This window comes from Typopeltis vanoorti, chromosome 23 (assembly GCF_054136105.1).
Source record: "Typopeltis vanoorti isolate ZY-2024b chromosome 23, IOZ_Tvanoo_1.0, whole genome shotgun sequence".
Taxonomy (NCBI): domain Eukaryota; kingdom Metazoa; phylum Arthropoda; class Arachnida; order Uropygi; family Thelyphonidae; genus Typopeltis; species Typopeltis vanoorti.
In genome coordinates, this window is record NC_143571.1 from 41,370,981 (window position 1) to 41,389,699 (window position 18,719).

General features: G+C 36.6%; 1 protein-coding gene across 2 annotated transcripts in view; it reads right to left on the bottom strand.

Moving 5' to 3' along the window:
- The window catches only part of LOC150093796 (uncharacterized), a 544,781-nt gene that overhangs the window by 365,983 nt on the left and 160,079 nt on the right, over positions 1 to 18,719 (bottom strand). For both annotated transcript variants that reach the window (XM_090413179.1, XM_090413180.1), the window contains exon 6: positions 9,303 to 9,404. In XM_090413179.1, the coding sequence (XP_090269305.1) occupies positions 9,303 to 9,404 (102 nt within the window). The remainder of the gene's footprint in view (positions 1 to 9,302; positions 9,405 to 18,719) is intronic.

The window sequence follows — 18,719 nt, forward strand, 5'->3', positions numbered from 1 at the left end:
AAAGTCCAAAGTTCACGGGTGAACGTTTGGCTTGAGGCATAAGCATTTACATGGAAAGCGGCTCTAGCTCATTTTACCAGAAGACGCTACACGAGGAGATGCGGTATACCAGATCATCTCGCGGGCAAAGGACACGAGTGCCGTGCGGAATAACGTGGCAGTAAAAGAGGGCGCCAAAGGTGCAGAATAAAAGGCGTTTGCTCCCCTCTCTCGAGGCTTTTTGTCTTGTTCTCCTGACCTTTTCTGGGTGTTTTACGTGGTTGGACGTTGGACCTCACTCTCGCCTCCTGATGGATTCCGAATCACCCTGAGATGTTAGATATCGGCACCGGCAGTTCCAGCGCCCAGATCAGCTATCATTTCGGGATGAAACAGATGAACCAGCAGATCTGATGAGAACAAGCGGCAATGGAGCCAGACAGATATGGGCATATCGTCAGACGTTCAGGAAAGCCAAGTAGGATGACCTCTATGAGTAACCACGTGGATAAAGGCCATGCGGGTATGTTCTGACCCCAAATTCAAGGAAGGAGGATTGGGCTGTGTAAGATGAAAATGTGAATTAAGTGACGGATCTGTTAATCTTCCCAAGAGCTGGTAACGTACAGAATTTTGTTATTCCTTTCCCAATTAGAGTGAAGAAATGTTATATAGATAGTGAGCAAGGACAATGTAGTATAGAACTTTTACGTGATTATCGATGATAGCAGTGGCTTAACTCCACTGAGCAGTTTGTTAGAGAAAGTTTATAGATGATTTGTGACAGGTATTTATTATTATTATTATTATAACAGGCAACTCCAAGGAGTCGATAGACTCATCGAGGGAAGCCCTAACATCATGTCAAGAACAACTATTCGATATTCACACATACCTTGCCTTGAACTCATTCACAGTCATGGCACCCACAACAGACTCTGGCAGCTTATTCCACTCATTCACCATTCTCCAAGTAAAAAACCTAGCTCTAACACCCTTGCTAACCATACTCCTGCCCAGCTTCCATGTATGGCCCCTAGTCCTCCCACCACCAGTCCTATTCTCAAAAATATCTTCTGAATTAATCTTATAGAAACCCTTCAGTAATTTGAATGTCTCAATCATATCACCCCTTTTCTGCCTATCGACCAATTTCTGCAACCAACAAATCTTCAACCTGTTCTCATAAGGTTCGTTCCACAGACCTGCTATCATCTTGGTCACTCGCCTCTGGATCCTCTCAGCCTCCTCCCCATCAAGAAGAAACCCTGGCACCCATATCTGGGCACAGTAGTCTAGATGGGTTCTTATCAAAGGCTCAATACAGAGGAACAACAACCTGTTTATTGTTCAGCTGATTTAGCCACTTTTGTGATGTGCCTCCTAAACTTCAATTTCCTATCCGCCAACACTCCCAAATCCCTGGTCTCGTCAATCTCCTGGAGTACGGTTCCACAATGCGATATATACTGCTGCTAATCTTTTCACCCCAAAATGCATAACCCTACACTTTGCCACATTAAATTGACATCCATTCTCCTTAGCCCATACCTCCAATCTATCCAAATCATCCTGCAAAATTTTGACATCTTCTGCATTCACTATTGCCCTACTCAACTTAGCATCATCAGCGAACAAATGAACCATTCCTCTAAGATCCTTCCCTATATCGTTAATGAACAAATTAAACAGCAGTGGTTCAAGAACAGAACCCTGCAGCACACCACTAATCACAGGCCGTCTTTTGAACTACTACTGTCTCTCCATCAACCACCCTCCTATCCATTCCCATATGCTGCAGTTTACTGATTAGAATTCCATGTGGTATCCTGTCAAAGGCCTTAGCAAGGTCCAGTAGAATCACTGTAAACCCATTACCCGTCACTGTGTTATAAAACGTGAGCAAGTTACTGAGGCATGATCTCCTCTTCACAAAACCATGCTGTCCCCCATACAGTATTCCATTTTCATCTATCCAATCCTGTGTTTTCCTAGACTCCAAGACCTTGACAACGATTCCTGATATGCTGATCAATCGGTAATTTACAACAGCAGTCTTGGAACCTCCTTTATGCAGTGGAACTATTTTCCCCTCTTTCCACCCCCCTCGGGACTAATCCAGACCCGAGACCCAAATTAAACAAAATAGTCAAGGGCACTGACAATTCTTTAGCTGCTTCACGTACGACATGAGCTGGTATACCATCCAATCCCACAGATGTATTGATATCGAGGTTTTGTAATAGACTATTCACCTCCACTTCATTCACCACAATTCCCGTATAAGCAATTGATTCATTCATTACTGCAATGTCACCACCTGGATGATATACTCTTGCAAAGTGCTCGCTCAATAATTCCACTATATCAACTGATTCTGTTACCTCCCTACCATCGGCATTCTTTAAAATAATTCTGCCATATACGTTTTTTCTTTTACTTGCGATATATCGAAAAAACTGTTTGGGATTATCTTTAGCCTGCATGGCTAATGTTCTTTCATAATCCGCTTTAGCTTTTCTTACCACACTCGTTACCCTTCTGTCCTGTGCTTTATACCATTCATGTGCCTGCCAGTCACCTTTCTCCTTAAATTCCCTCCACAATTGTTTCTTTTTATGCAGCTCAAGCTTAATGGTGTTATTCATCCATTTAACCCCTACTTGATTTATTATTCGGACTCTAGGTATACAGTCAGCCAATGCCTCCTGCAAACACTTCTTAACCACCTCCCATGCACTATCAATATCCAGCCCTTGCAGTTTTACATGCCATGCACTGAACCAATCTTTTATGTGAATAACTAATGTAATTTAGAAGAGAACTGAATGGATGAAATTTAAGACTTGTATAATGTGTAGTTTAATGCTTGATCTTAAAGAAGGAGCTAATGATTGTCTCCATTTGTGTTTAGTTGGTTTAACTAGTTCTTTACTTTAGAATAACATAATATTGACTGAGTGCATGAATGTAAATGTATAACCTTAAGATCTCAATAAATGTGTTTTATGTTTTGTACCTGACATTAGCCTGAGAATGAATTCAAATTACCACTCATAAAAATGGAACCTAAGCAGAGTAGAATAGATGTTTAAAAGCCATGATTGCAAACGATATTAAACATAGTTGACATTGAGAATTTCAGTGCTAAGAGTAAGTGTTAGATTCTTCACCTCTGTAAATTATCTGAGAGAGTTTCCCTGGTCAAGAATTCTTTCTAACCTAAAGATATTAGCTTGTGCAGCGTAACAAATACATTTGCCAGTATTTGATCGGAAGACAATCTCGGACAGTAATCACAAAGGAATTTGTCCATAACAAAAGGTAAACCCTTTGTCCGAGTAATTGATACACGTGATTAATCTAGAAATCGGCCAGATATAAAAATAGTCTTTCTATATTTGATTGCCTCTGTAGCGCAATTGGAAGGACGACGGTACATTGCGACCTTCAATTGGAAAAGGTCTGCGTTTGATTCCCGTTAGGCATCTACCAGGTACCAGGCAGCTTTAAGCTGTCCCACTATAGCCAAACAGGAAGGACAGCCAACATAAGAATTTCACTACACAAAGACTACATTCCACCACTATAGTCGCCCAAGACTTGCTGACCATGCCATGGACACCCGCCATAAGATACAAATGAAAAAGAAAAGGTCATCTTACTCTACAGCAGTGCATTTTTTGAAAATTATGGACACAACTACTGTGTTTGAATAAAAACTTTAGTTTAATATAACTAAAATATACATTCGACGTTTCGACCTTTATGTCAAGGTCATCTTCTGGAGCATACAACTATACACAGAAAACAAGCTACGCTACAATCAAGCTGGTTTGTTAAAGACACTGACCAACCACTACAACAATTGTTGGCCTGACCTCTAGTGAAAAAAAAATAAAATAAAATAAAAAATATTAAAAAATAATACATCAACGCTAAAGTCCTATTATGTGTTATCTATTGGTTGTAGAAATACATTGGGCACAACAAATATCTATCTATATATATATATATATATATATATTAACATCATGTACATTCCAGCCAGTTGGTATGGAATGGTTTCTAATACTAGCTGTAGATTGGCTAGAGTCCTGACTTATGCTGGATCTTATATATCAGGTAGGCTGAATGTGTGCCATCCAGATCCTTGGAATTTTCATGCTATCTTTGTTGTTGATATTTGGGTGGTTTATCAGGATTTCGCAGGCTTCCTTAAATTTCCTTTCGTACCAGGTTTTTGTGCGGTGTAAAGAGCAGGTGCTTTTCCAAAGTAAACTCAATCACTGCACAACTTATCCCACAGTAAGCTTCACAATTTACTTGTCATTATTATAACACAAGGGTCATTTGTGTTACACACTTGTAAGTACTGCATCCTAAAGATAACTTCAACAAGCAATCAATCATATTTGGGTGTAGGCTCTTGATACTGGATTCATGTTTTAAGGATAAAAAAAGAGTTTGATACACTTCTGTGAAAAATGTACTCTTCACTTTGGACCAAGAGTTAAGGGATGGAACAAATTATTGTCCTAGTGGCAACAGAGGCTAAGTTTTTGGGACTCATTTTTGACATAAAGCTTACATTCCCTGCAGACATTCAACTAAGAGAAAAGTGCAAAAGAGTATTGAATATTCTTTGCACTCTATCCTTTGCAGCAGGGATTCTCAACCTATGGTATATGTACCACTGGTGGTACGAAAACAGAGTATAAAATAAAAGGTAAATTAACATATTTTTTTACTTGCAACATGAGTTGAGAATTTAAAAACATATGCACAAATATTTAACAGTTCTACTTAAAATATTTCATGCAACTAAATGAAAACAATTAGATTTTACATTATCATTAAAAACGTTTGTATAATATATAAAAATAATACGGAAGTTCAATTCGAATTTAATAAGTATTAATCAAACGACAATGACAAAAGGTAACTCGAATATATTTGATCGGACAACAATGGGAAACAGTTTGTCCGTTGTCATTTGTTTAGCCACAGTTAGTTAAGAAAGTAGTGGTGTTAGATTATTGTCTTTGAATGTGATATTTTATGTGTGAAATTGTCATATTTATATGTGGTTTGTGCCAGAGGATAGAAACCGGAACATGAATAAGGAATATGATTTTTTGAGGACCTGCTCGTTAACGAGCGGGTCCTCAAAAAGATCAAAGGGGAGAAACAATTCTTCTCTGCCAGAAGCAATTAATTCGAATCCTAACCAACTAACGGAGTACATCATTGTACAAGAATGCAACAAAAAGCCCCATACAGCACAAAGTAAATATAATCTTAGTTATTATCATATGATTTCACATATATTGGAGAAGAAACTGCACCTGTTCCCCAGTGTGTGATTTGTTATGAAATGCTATCAAAACATTTGATGAAGCTTTCCCTTCTTAAACGTCGTTTTGAAACACTAATCTTTGGAATATTTCTAGAGAAAACTGTCCAATTTGTCAGCAAGGAAAAAACAAATATCCAAATTTTCAGGATTTAACACGAAGGCTCTGGAGGCATCATATGAAGTCAATTTAAGAATAGCTAAGGCAGGAAAACCTCACACGATCAGTCATTAATATTAACAGCCGCTACAAGTATGGTTAGAATAATTTTGGGGGAAAAAGCAGCAAAATAACTTGCAATGATTCCATTATCCAATGACAGCATATCACGAAGAATTTGAGATTTGTCTTCAAATGTTAAGGAGCAGTTAACAATAAAAGTTCAGGCTAGTAAAAATATTTTTCCATACAATTGGATGAAACTACTACTGACATTACCAGCATGGTCCATCTTACATATATAAGATTTATAGATGGGAAAACAGTGAAGGAAGAGTTCTTGTTTTGTGAACCACTGCCTGCTCGAACAACCTCAAATGAAATATTTTCAAAATTAGACTAATTTATGAAAATGAATGATATAGAATGAAATAAATGTCTTGGTGTTTGTTCTAATGGAGCACGTGCAATGGTTGGGAAACACATTGTTGCAAAAATTAAAATAGTAGCCCCACAAGCAAAATTTGTACATTGTAGCATTCATCACGAGGTTTTAGCTGCAAGAATTATGCCTGTTGCTCTAAAGACAGTTTTGAATGAAAGTGTGAGAATTGTTAACTTCATTAAGTCCAGAGCTATGAATTCACAACTATTTTCCATTTTGTGCAATGAAATGGGTGCTGAACATGATTCTCTTTTACTTCACACCGAATGTAAGTGGCTGTCGAGGGGAAATGTATTGAGCTGCCTGTTTGAACTTCGTTCAGAAGTGCGGATTTTTCTCTCTAACAAATCCTCAGACTCAGACTTGAATTATTTCACTGATGAAATAATTCAAGTCTGAGCCTGATTGGCTTACCTGGCAGATTTATTTTGCCACCTCAACCAGCTGAACATGAACTTGCAGGGTGCACAAATTTCCTTATTCTTGGTACATGATAAAACTGTAGCTCTTAGGAAAAAATTTGGTTTCATCATTAAAGAAATGGATACTGGAAACAAGTGTTCCTTTTGACTGTTGGATGCTTTCTTAACTGATAATGAAATTTTTCTTCATAGTGAACCGGCAGTGAATATAAAGAAGCATCTTGGGAGTCTAATCACAGATTTCAAGGAATACTTCCCTGAAAACATGGCTTCAGAATTTTGGATTAGAGAGCAGTTGTCTATTGAAGACACCTTAGCAGAAACATTAACTTCTTCTGAGAAAGATGAACTGATCAAGTTCTCCTGCAATGGAAGTCTCAGGCAAATAATCAAGAGGATGGATTTAACAGACTTCTGGTTGGCAAGAAGAAATGAATATCCAATGATCTCAGAAAAAGCTGTAAAATTTCTGATGGTGTTTGCAACTACTTACTTTTGTGAATGTGGGTTTTCTTCTCTCATTTATACCAAAAACAAGAGTACAGGAATAAGTTGAATGTTGAACCCGATTTAAGACTCAAATTAAGTCAACTGAAACCAGATAATAAGAAGCTAAACAAGCACAACCTTCACATTGAAACAAGAATGTGAGTTCTGTAATTAAAAATATGTTACATTTATAGCTTGTACTGACTAAGTTTATTTGAAAACTGGAGAACGATTATCAGGAATATGTGTTTGTCAAAATTTGTTTATGTATTCACTCATTATTATTTTAATTTTTAAAAATTGCACATTTTATAGAACAATCCATTGAATAGATTCAAAAAGTATCTGTTTCTCCAATAAATATCTGAATAAAATAATAAATAACTAAATAAATCATTAGTATTGTAGAGAAATGCTTATTTTGCCCCTGGGACCAACAAATCAAGCTTTTCCAGAATAAATTTGCTAACTGGTACATCTAATATCCTGAATTAAATATAGTGGTATACCACTGGAAAAGGTTGAGAACCCCTGCTCTACACAATGGGGTGCAGATCAATTTTTCTAACCTAAGGATCCTGCCATTCAAAGCCTTTACAGCAAAGCAAATGAACATGCTCTCTTACTTCAATGAAAACATATGTCTCTTAATGTATCTCCTAAAGTTGTCTCTAAACAACTGTTTCATAATGGAAACAGTTAAGAAACAATAGCATAAACAGTTGCATCACCACCCATTTCAACAGCATCCTCAAAAAAAACATTTACACAGAGAGCCAGAGCAATTTGTTCAAATGATAGCTCTTGCTACTGAACTCACACATCTTGCATTTTTAGCTAATGGCTACTATCACCTATAAACAGACAAATTATGGCATCCTCCCCCACCTCTATCATCACACCTGCAACCAACAAATGATCACAGCAAAACTATTCCTATTCCTTCAAGGTAATTTAGTAAAAATTGCTAAAGTACATATAAATATAATATTTATATTTAAATATAAATTTAAATATATTTAAATTATAAATATAAATCTGCAAATATAATCGATGCCACTTTTAAATCACACATCCATTCAATCACAACTTGAACTGTATCTACAATAATCTAAATAAGTGTCACATGTTTATCACACTTGTAAATTGTGCTGTGAAAATGCTGATGAGGAATCCAACAATATATTGATAAGTTCAATAAATTATTTTAATTTAGTATCGTTTGTCATAAAGCACCGTTACGGCAGATACCAGTCTCACAAAACAGATCTTCTCAGAAATAAAGAGGGGTTAAAGAAATGCTCCAAGGCAAATATAATGAAATGTAACATCAATATAATAACTGGGAAGCTGTGACTCTAAGTGAACAAAATACAGGATCTCACATTTTGAAACTGTGTAGCATGCAAGAGAGACAAAACAACCAAAGAACAGAAGAATGAAGAAGAAGAATAAAAAGACATCAGATAACAAGGAAATTCTTCTCAGCCATCAATCAGAACCTTGTTTCCTCCTGAACAAAAACAAGTTGTTTTTGCAGGCCATTCATCAGCTAAAGTAATCATCCCCTGATTCATCTGTAGACATTTTTACAAAATTCATGAATGAAACAATTGTAAAACTAAAAACTCTCTTTAAGCTGACATAGTTGTATAAGAATATTTTTTGTTGCAACAAATCTAGATAAGGAAGGAATAAAATTTTAAAAAATTAAAAATTAAAATTTTTAAAAAATATATCACTCATTTACAAATGAGTGACAATACATTTTTTTTGTATACTGCTCACTAAAATACTTTAGTGAGCAGTATACATTTTACAGGCTTTAGTCAAGCCTGTAAAATTTTAAAGAAAATACAATTTACATAAGTGACCCATTTCTATTTTAACTAAAATATCAATTAACATCCAAAATTAAATGACAAATGCATTTTCTAATATTTCCACTTGCTTTGTTGATCATCAGCATTGGCATTAGCCATCCACATGCTTGATTAAAGCTGTTAAAAACCAGTATGATATCTGCAACCGACCCTTACCAGTTTAATGCCAAACTCAGATGACAATTTTTTCTTTCATTCCTTCTACATTTGTCTTCTGGAACAACCTTCATTCTGATGTACTGCCTAATTCAATCTGCAGGTGTTCAAACCTAATTACCATTACATTTGAAAACTTATAGAAAATTGATACATGTCCATGGTATTAATGTTCTATAGGTTGAAAAGCATCTTGCATTTGAGATAGCTATTTATAAAAAAAACCAGATGAGCAAACCTTTCTTGTAAGCTGACAGTGCCACACTAAAAATAGAAAAAGTCTCAGCATTTCAAAAATAAATGTCTTGTGGGACATAGTTGTATAAGAATGTTTTTTTTGTTGCAATAAATCTTCTAGATAAGGAAGGAATAAATTAATATACTTCAAATTAATAAAATGTGCAAAATTTACCTGGCTTACAAGTACAGGCTCCAGTTACAGGATCGCAAAGAGCACCGTTCTTACAAATACAGGAGTTTTCACACATTGGTCCATATTTACCAACATGGCATGCTAATGTAAAAAGAAAGCAGAAGTATCAATAGCAAATTTTTAGATAAAAACAAACTACAGATAATATTAAGTTTTAATACCGCACAAGGAAATAATATTTTTAATGTTAAATACAACTGTCCATATTTTGCACCAGCAAAAGCCTTATGGCATCATAGCCTATTTTATGTTTAGAATAAAAAACAACCAATCCCTTGCCCAACCACAGCCACTACTTCTGAATCCTTGTAAAATGCTCAAGTACATGATACTCAAGGTGACTTCTGAAAGGCTTGCAAGTTATACCATCTACTACAAACAATTCATTGGAGGAAAGCTGTGAAGTCCACATTCATCATCCTAACCCCTCAACAAAAATGACTCTTAAACTTCCCAAAGTCACCTTACTCACATTTAATACTGAGTAAGGTATTAAATACCTTACTCAGTATTTAATGTATCAAATTTTGTATATTATCAGTATACAAAATTTGTATACTGATAATAACATATATGCCCATAACCATCTCAACTAGGTCCCTCCTTGAACCAAACCAAGATTGTCAGTTAAAACAAAAACATGTGAATCCCATCCTTTTGTTGGTGGAATTTGCATAAAAACATATGAAATTCAACCTTCTAAGTCTTTGGAATTATGTAGTGTAACCACTGTAAAACCTTTATACCTCCACATTTCAGTATTTCTGGGCAAATATCATCTACTCAAGCTAACTTTCCATATTTGAGGTAGAAAAGCCATCATTTGATGGCTTTTCTACACTAATCTTCAATATTTTCCACCACTCTCACCACTTATCCCAACTAACTGCATTCCAAACTAATTATACCACATCCAGAATATCTTTATCTTTATCAGTTTTTATGTTAACTTTTTCATATCCAATCCCTTTTACAGAACATTCCTCCCATTTCTAAACTTCTTCGATAGCTCCAGAACTTTTTTTCACCTTCATAATATTTATTTTACATATTTTACATAAAACTTCCCATTACTTTGATTAGTTACTTTTACATATTTGATATCAGAGAGTGGTTTTATTCAGGAGTAGAGTCCAAAAGACGTCCTGATAAGTGGTGTGCCACAGGGTTCTGTTCTTGGAACACTACTGTTTAATTTGTTCATTAACGATATAGGAAAGAATCTGAGAGGAACTGTTCATTTGTTTGATGATGATGCAAAGTTGGTTAGAGCAATAGTGAATGCATGTTTTGGATGATTTGGATAGTTTGGAGGGCTGGGCTAAGGAGAATAATTGTCAATTTAATGTGACAAAATGTAAGGTTATGCATTTTGGGGTGAAAAGATTAGCAGCAGTATACCGCATTGGTGGAACTGTACTGCAGGAGATTGAAGAGGCCAGGGATTTGGGAGTGTTGGTGGATAGGGAGTTGAAGTTTAGGGGGCACATCGCAAAAGTGGCTAAATCAGCTCATCAAATCACTTGGTTGCTAAAAAATACTTTGACGAGCCGAGACAAACAGGTTATTGTTCCTCTGTAGCGAGCCTTGATAAGACACCACCTAGACTACTGTGCCCAAATTTGGGTGCCAGGGTTTCTTCTTGAGAGGTGGAGAGGATCCAGAGACGAGTAACCAAAATGAAAGCAGGCCTATGGAATGAACCGCAGTATTCTCTGCTGTCAACCTGTAACAAACCTATGTGGTTATCAGCATAGGTTTGTTAAAGGGAAATCATGTTTTACTAACTTACTTATCTACTATAACAAGGTGATAAATACAAACCCCCCCCCTAATATATATATATATATATATATATAATGTACTAATCCCTTATATTACCAAATACCTGGCCATTTTAGCTCTAACAACCTTTTTTTTGAACATCGATTGTCAGTCAAATAACATTAACAATCAGTGATACTGATTCCTAATGTTATTTGAAACGTGACGAATCATTCAGTCATCTGAGAAGGAGAATATGGTAGTCAAGTGTTGCTGCCTTGTAGTTTATGGCAGCAGAACATGTGAGTCCTATCCTATCAATTGCCTTCTTGAGTCACAGGGTTAGAAACTCAAATTCCAGAGGAGGAGGTGGTCCAGAATAAGAACTTATAAAGTTCTTTCTTTTAGTGACCTAGCACTATGGTAGCAAATGCCATTTCCACAGAACTACCTAGACATCTCTCTGAATATAACATCTCATATTTGTTAATTTGGAATCTCAGTTGTTTAATGTTTATTGTCATGGTAACACTTAAGCATAGACTTCAATGGCTCAAGTTAAAAAATCCAAGCTTTTCAGTCAGCCTACACTAAAGCGAACAAAAATTGCAAAAATCATCATCAACAAATCCAGTGCTTTGTAAGTTCTGAATGCAAATAACTTGCCTTTTGCTCAAGCAGCAGATGACAACATTTATGGTCTATCACTACTAATGCACATAGGCAGAAATTTAGTCCTCCTGTATTTCTACCTCTCTCTCACGTCCTGATAGCACAATGGTAACATCACTTAATGGTACAGTGGTAATATCACTTTCAGATGAAGCAGACCTCTTAGAATTAGTCATTTACTCCAACCCTGGTACAGACAACCAAGGCAAATCTGATTCCACTAAATCATAAACTGCTCACTGCATGCCTCCTCTGTTCTTCTACTAGACAGATTCCCTGGTTTCAAAGGCATCCCACTGTGCTAAAGCTTGTTCTCCAGAATAAGCATCTATTTTTTATCATCTGCATGAGCTGACATACTTATCTGACATCTACCTAACAGAACAGAAACAATCCTTCATCTGGTATGCCCTTAAAAAAGTGAGATAAAAATCAGTCATGAAAGAATCGCAACTCACCATCCTCAAATCTCAAAAGTAATGAAAAGAATTATAAAAACTGAGAGAAAACAAAAAACTTTATTAATGTGGAATTTTCACTTAAGTATGATACACATCATCAGCACAAGATCAGAGAATGGCAACTAAACAATAACAAACAATTCTAAAGAGTGTCTGTCACCTGAGTGGCTAATGTAAGATATAGTCCGACCACAGAAGAGAGCTGTCGTTGGCAGATGTACGAATTGGTCACGAACACGCGAAATCACATGCTTTATATGTAAAACTGTTAAACAAGCAAAATAGTTACCACTTTAAAAATTATAATGATCATAAAAGAGAAGTTAATTTTCCACTGTGTAATAATAAACAACTCGTCCCACAATAGCGATTGATTACCCTGTTATCAGAATGGATTCTCCTTCTTTTGATATGAGCAGAAGCGTCGAAGGGGCTTGCATCTGTGAGCGTACTATAACTAAAAAAGGTCAATAATGCTTTGTGTGATAGCCAGACTAGATATAATCATTGTACTGTGATATTATGGTTCTAAAAGTGTTCACTTCGGTTGTTATTTTGATTAACGTGGAGATGACACTAACATTACAAAAATGGTGGCTTTGGCAGCCAAGAAGCTTATGTCAGCAGCGCAGAAGTGTTTGATGGAGTGTTAGATTGAACAATAAAAAGGAGTGCTTTATGGTATGAGAGAAGCGTGATGAAAGGCTAGGATGTTCCAAAAATGAGAATGGTGTTACCAAGAATAATCAGAAAATGGATGGAAGTGCTTGCAACGGTAATTATAATAGTGATGTAGAAGAGCTTAGGTAAGAGTTAATGAAAAGGAAGAGATTAAATGTATGGAAGAGGAAGTTGAACACTTAAAGAAGAGCATAACTGATGTAAATGATATGGAGGTTAAGAAGATGCAAGTATCTAAAGATGAGAGGGCTGCTAAAGCATGACTCAATCATTAAAGGTATGGTAAAAAATATGGTGACTCAATCATTGAAAGTGTGGTAAAAAATTAAGTTCACAAGATATGTTTTACGGGTGGTACAATAAAGCAAATAGCAGATGTTTTGCACAGAAGGAAAGAAGAGGTATCAGAATTAGTGGTAGTGGTGGGTACAAATGACTTGAATAGAGAGAGAAAAAATCTGAAAAAGGATTTGAAGAAGTTGTTGCAGGAAGTGTCACTGGGAAAATGGTTAGTTTACTGCCCAAATAAGATAGCAGTGAACTGAGAAGGAGAGCAATGATATTGAAAGTTTATTTTTCACTTGGTTAGACTATAATAAATTTGGTTTAATCCTTTATCCAAGTGTAAGCAAACAAAGTTTGCGCCTGAAAATATCTTCAGGACTGAGGTAAGGTAGTACAGCACCGGACAACTCGCAGCAAAGGTGGATCAAGCTCTCAACTCTTTGTCTCAGTATCTCCCATAATGCACAGCACATCTCCTTGTGGACATGTATACTGCTATGCATTAAAGGAGGGCCACTACCCATACAGGTTTCAACCTTTATTGAGGTCTCGTCAGTGGGAGCCAGGCCCAGAAAGGAGATACTAAGGCAGAAGCAATAGGAGAAGTGCATTGTGGGAGATACTGAGACAAGGAGTTGAGAGCTTGATCGACCTTTGCTGCGAGTTTCCCGGTGTTGTACTACCTTACTTAGTCCTGAAGATATTTTCAGGCACAAACTTTGTTTGCTCACACTTGGATAAAGGATTAAACTAAATTTGTTATAGTCTAACCAAGTGAAAAATAAACTTTCAACATCTTTCTCTAAATCCAGAGTAATTTAATAATAAGGTGGCACACCTTTTGGCAACTCCTATAACTAAAGATGACCTTCCTATTGCTTCTGCCTTAGTATCTCCACTCTGGGCATGGCTCCCACTGATGAGACCTCAATAAAGGTCGAAACCAGTATGGGTAGTGGCCCTCCCTTAATGCATAGCAGTATACATGTCCGCAAGGAGATGTGCTGTGCATTATGGGAGATACTGGGACAAGGAGTTGAGAGCTTGATCCACCTTCTGCGAGTTGCCTGGTGTTGTACTACCTTACCTCAGTCCTGAAGATATTTTCAGGCACAAACTTTGTTTGCTAACGCTTGGATAAAGGATTAAACTAAATTTATTAGAGAGCAATGATGCTGAATTACAAAATGGTTGAATTGTGTCAGACAGAGAGTATTCAATTTGTGAATGTATGTAATAAATTCAAAGGGAAGTTAAAATGGTTTAAAGCTGATGGGATGCATTTGAATGGGTTTGGTGTTGGTCATTTCGAGCAATTTTGTTTACTAAGAGTACACAGGGTTCATACAAAATTAGTACCACTAAGAGTCAGAAAGAGATTGAGAAGCAAGTTGTTGAAGGACAGGAAAAGGATGGATACAAAGGTGAGGAAGTGATTATACCAGAGCAAAGTGATGCAGTGCAAAATGGTGAAGATGATAGCAATATAAATGAAAATCAGTCAGGATCAGGGGAAACAGGGATGGTCAGAACAAAGAGAGAGAAGTGTACTATAGCAGAGAGAGTAAAGAGTAATTGATGGGATAGCCTCAAAGAGTGGAGAATTGTTATGCTTGTATATTAATATACGGAGTATCAGAAATAAAAGGGCTGAGTTTGTAGCATTGATCGAATCAGTATGCCCAAAGATAATTGGCATAAGTGAAACTTGGATGGTTGACTGAGGATGATAAACTGTCAGGACTTGATATAGTAGGATAGAGAATGTTCCAAAAGGATAGCAAGATGAAGAGAGGAGGGAGTTATTGTTAATGGTGGCACAGGAAATGTGTCCTTCTGGAGCTGAAGTGGAAAATAGTAGTACGTGTGAAGATTTTGAAGCTGTTTGGTGTAAAATTGAAATCAACAGAATAGTATATTTAATAGGATGCTGTTATAGGCCAGGGAATGTAAAGAGTATTGATTGTGAAATGTTTAGACAAATTAGTTAGGCAAGTAAAAGGAAGATGATCCTAATGGGAGATTTTAATTATAGGAATGTGGATTGGAAAGAAGAAATAGTATATAATATAATAACAAGGAAAGTGAATTTGTTGAGTTTCTGCAGGATAACTACCTAAAGCAGCATGTGATGGAAGCAACATGAGGTTTATCGGTGTTAGATTTGGTGATATCCTCACATGATGTGGCTATGAATGAGGTATCGACACTGCCACCTGTTGGTGAAAGTGGTCATGAGGTATTGGTACTATAAGTCAACTAGTATCAATACACTGGGTTGATAAATCGTGTAGAAAAAATGTAGACAGTATGGGAAATGATAAGGCAGTATCTAGAATGCATAACTGCATACCAAGAGTTAGCGAATAAATAGAGTAGGAGTGAGATGAATGAATCAAGCAAGTAGTTGCAAAAGAAGTAGTTATGGAGGAAGTACAATACTGTTTGTAGTGACAAGATGCATGAAGAACATAAAGTGCAGACCAGAAAAGTGACAAGCATGGTTAAAAAAGAAAAAGTAGAATATAAGAGGGGATTGGCCAGTCAGGTCAAAGCTAAACCAAGGGAATGTTTCTGATATTTGTCAAGCAAGAGGAAAAATACTTATGGCAGGTTGTTGCTGGGTGAATAGTTACAGTAGGAGAATAACCAGAGCAAATAATATAATGGAATTATTTAACGAACACATGAATAGGGTATATCGGAAGGGTGTGAATGATGTTGTGCAACATGCAAAAGGGAGGCAAAAATTAGGAGAATTAAAGATGAAAGAATCAGAGGTGTATCGAGTGTTGCTTGGGTTAGATGTTAATAAGGCTGTGGGAATGGATGACATATCTTCATGTATTTTTAAAGAATTTGCAAAAGAGTTAGCACACCCCTTGTCCTGGTTATTTAATCAGTCTTGCAGTAGGGAAGGTTCCTAAGGAGTGGAAAGAAGACAAAATAATACCTCTTCACAAGCATGGTTTGAGAACAGAAATTTCCAATTATAGACCAGTCTGTATATCTACAGTTGTATTCAAAGTGTTGGCAAAATTGGTTAGAAATTGAATACAAAATTGGGTTGATTAACATAAGATTCTCTATGATGGTCAGTATGGGTTTGTGAAGAGCAGGTCTTGTTTTAGCAATTTGCTTATGTTTTATGATAAGGTGATGAAGTGGTGGATATGGGAGAATCATATATAATGACATTCTTGGACTTTACAAAAGCATTTGATAGATTACCACATGATAAGTTGTGTACAAGCTGCAAAGGATAGGAATATATAGTATATTGGTTAGATGGATCAGAGATTGGCTCTCTGAATGATACCAGAAAGTTGTGTATGATAGAGCCTTATCTCAGAAAAGGAAGGTTACTGGTGATATTTCTCAGGATTCTGTTCTTGGGCCCCCTACTGTTTAACTTATTTGTTAGTGATATTTCATGTGGATTGACTGAGAATCTTCAAATATTTGCTGATGATGCAAAGTTAGGTAGAATTATCAGGAGTAGTGTTGATTTTGATTCTCTACAGAAAGATCTGGATAGACTTTTAGCTTGGACAAATGAGTGGAGTTGCAGTTTTAATATTAATAAGTGAAGGGTGTTACACTTTGGGATACAGAGTTATAAGGCTATGTACTGTACTGGTGGAGCAGTACTTCAGGAAGTGGATGAGATTCGGGATTTGGAATAATGGTAGACAGTGGACTGAAGTTCTGAGGGCACATCGCACGTGGTGCAAAAACTGAATATCATATTGCTGCCATGATAAAAAGTAAATTGACATGTAGAGATAAGGAGGTGGTGGTGGTGCCTCTATATAAGGCATTGATCAGACTATATATGGTCTATGTGCTCAGATTTGGTCAACTAGTTTTCATTGTGATGTGAAAACACTAGAGACGGTCCAAAGATGAATAACCAAAGTGATATTAGGACACTGGAGTGAAGAACGTTCGAGAGAATGTGGATTACAGAGGTTGGTGGATAGAAGGAAAAGAGGAGATATGATAGAGACCTTCAAGTTAGTTAAAGGATTCTATCAGATTAATACAGAAGAAATTATAAAAAAATTGGATGTTAAGATGTCAATGTATATATTTATATAAATAAAATAAATTATATAAATATATACATAGACAAAATAAAGTTAGGACAGATTAGCAGATTTAAAAACACTATCTCCACAAAGGGGATGTAGACCACTGGAGCTGTTTAAATTAGGAAAATGAAGAAATGTTTCACACTTTTCTTTATAAAGACATTCTATGAGGAAATGACTTATGAAGGATTCTAACAAACTTTATGTTTAGGGTCAATAGCATGCTCTGCAAGTCCAGACTGTTCAAGCTCACGGTATTTAATATAAGACTTGTGTTCTTCTAGAAAATAATGCAAAGCACGTATCTTTACAGACATGTATAATGCTGTGCATTATGGGAAGGGTCACTATCCAGACTGGTTTCAACCTTAATTGAGGTCTCATCAGTGGCAGCCAGACCCAGAAGTGATACCATGGTTGAAGTAATGCAAAAACCATATTTCCATATACGAGTAGCTAAAAGGTGTCACGTCACACTTTATATATTAATGTACTCTGGATTCGAGATAGATGTTGGAACTGATGAGACCTCAATAAAAGTGGAAAACCGGTCTGGGTAGTGATCTTCCATTAACACAAAGCATTATACATGGCTGTAAGGATATGTGCTTTGCATTATGGGATACTAAGGCAAGTGATGTGAAGTCATTAGCAAACTTTGTTTGCTTACTTGAATAAAGGATCAAAGCAAGAATATAATTTCTTGGCATCTTTAATTTATAGTATAACCAAATGTAAAAGCTTCGAACATCTATCTCTAAGTCAGAGTATTTTAATAATAAGGTGCGACACCTTTTAGCTACTTGTATATGGAAATATGATTTCCACATAGCTTTTAAATCTGACTCCCAGGCATTGAGGTAATCGAATTCGGGATTAGAGTGATGGAATGTGATGCCACCATCTGATCATGTGCTATGAACTGATTTCTTGAGTTTGGATTAATCTGCTTTTCTTTAGTAAAAGAACTGTTACCAGTGAGATAGTGAAGTGATTGTGAATACTGTACAGCCTATGTTTCTACCAGTACCTGCCCAGATAAAGGTAAGCTTTTAACTTTTTCACGCAAGTTCCACAGGCCCTCTCCTGTTCCCTGCCCTGTGCCCGTCAGTTGTCTTCCGCCTCTCGAAGATTTCAACTGTCGGTCTACACTTGGTGGAAGAAAGGGACAAGGCAGGTCCTGAACCATTCACCCCCCTCCCATCAACACCTACTAGACTTAAAAATGAACAAAATAGACACAGATGCCCTGATAGAAACACTAGACAAAGGACTGGTGCTAAGCCTACTCAAAAAATTTCAAGTGGAATGGCCAGGCTCCTTAAACCTGTACCTCTACAACGAGGGATGAAGAGGAAAGCAAGGATACCTCTTACACAGAGGAAAAACTGGATTTGGTGTTCTCTAATCCCCCCCCCCATGACCAAGGAGAGACCCAT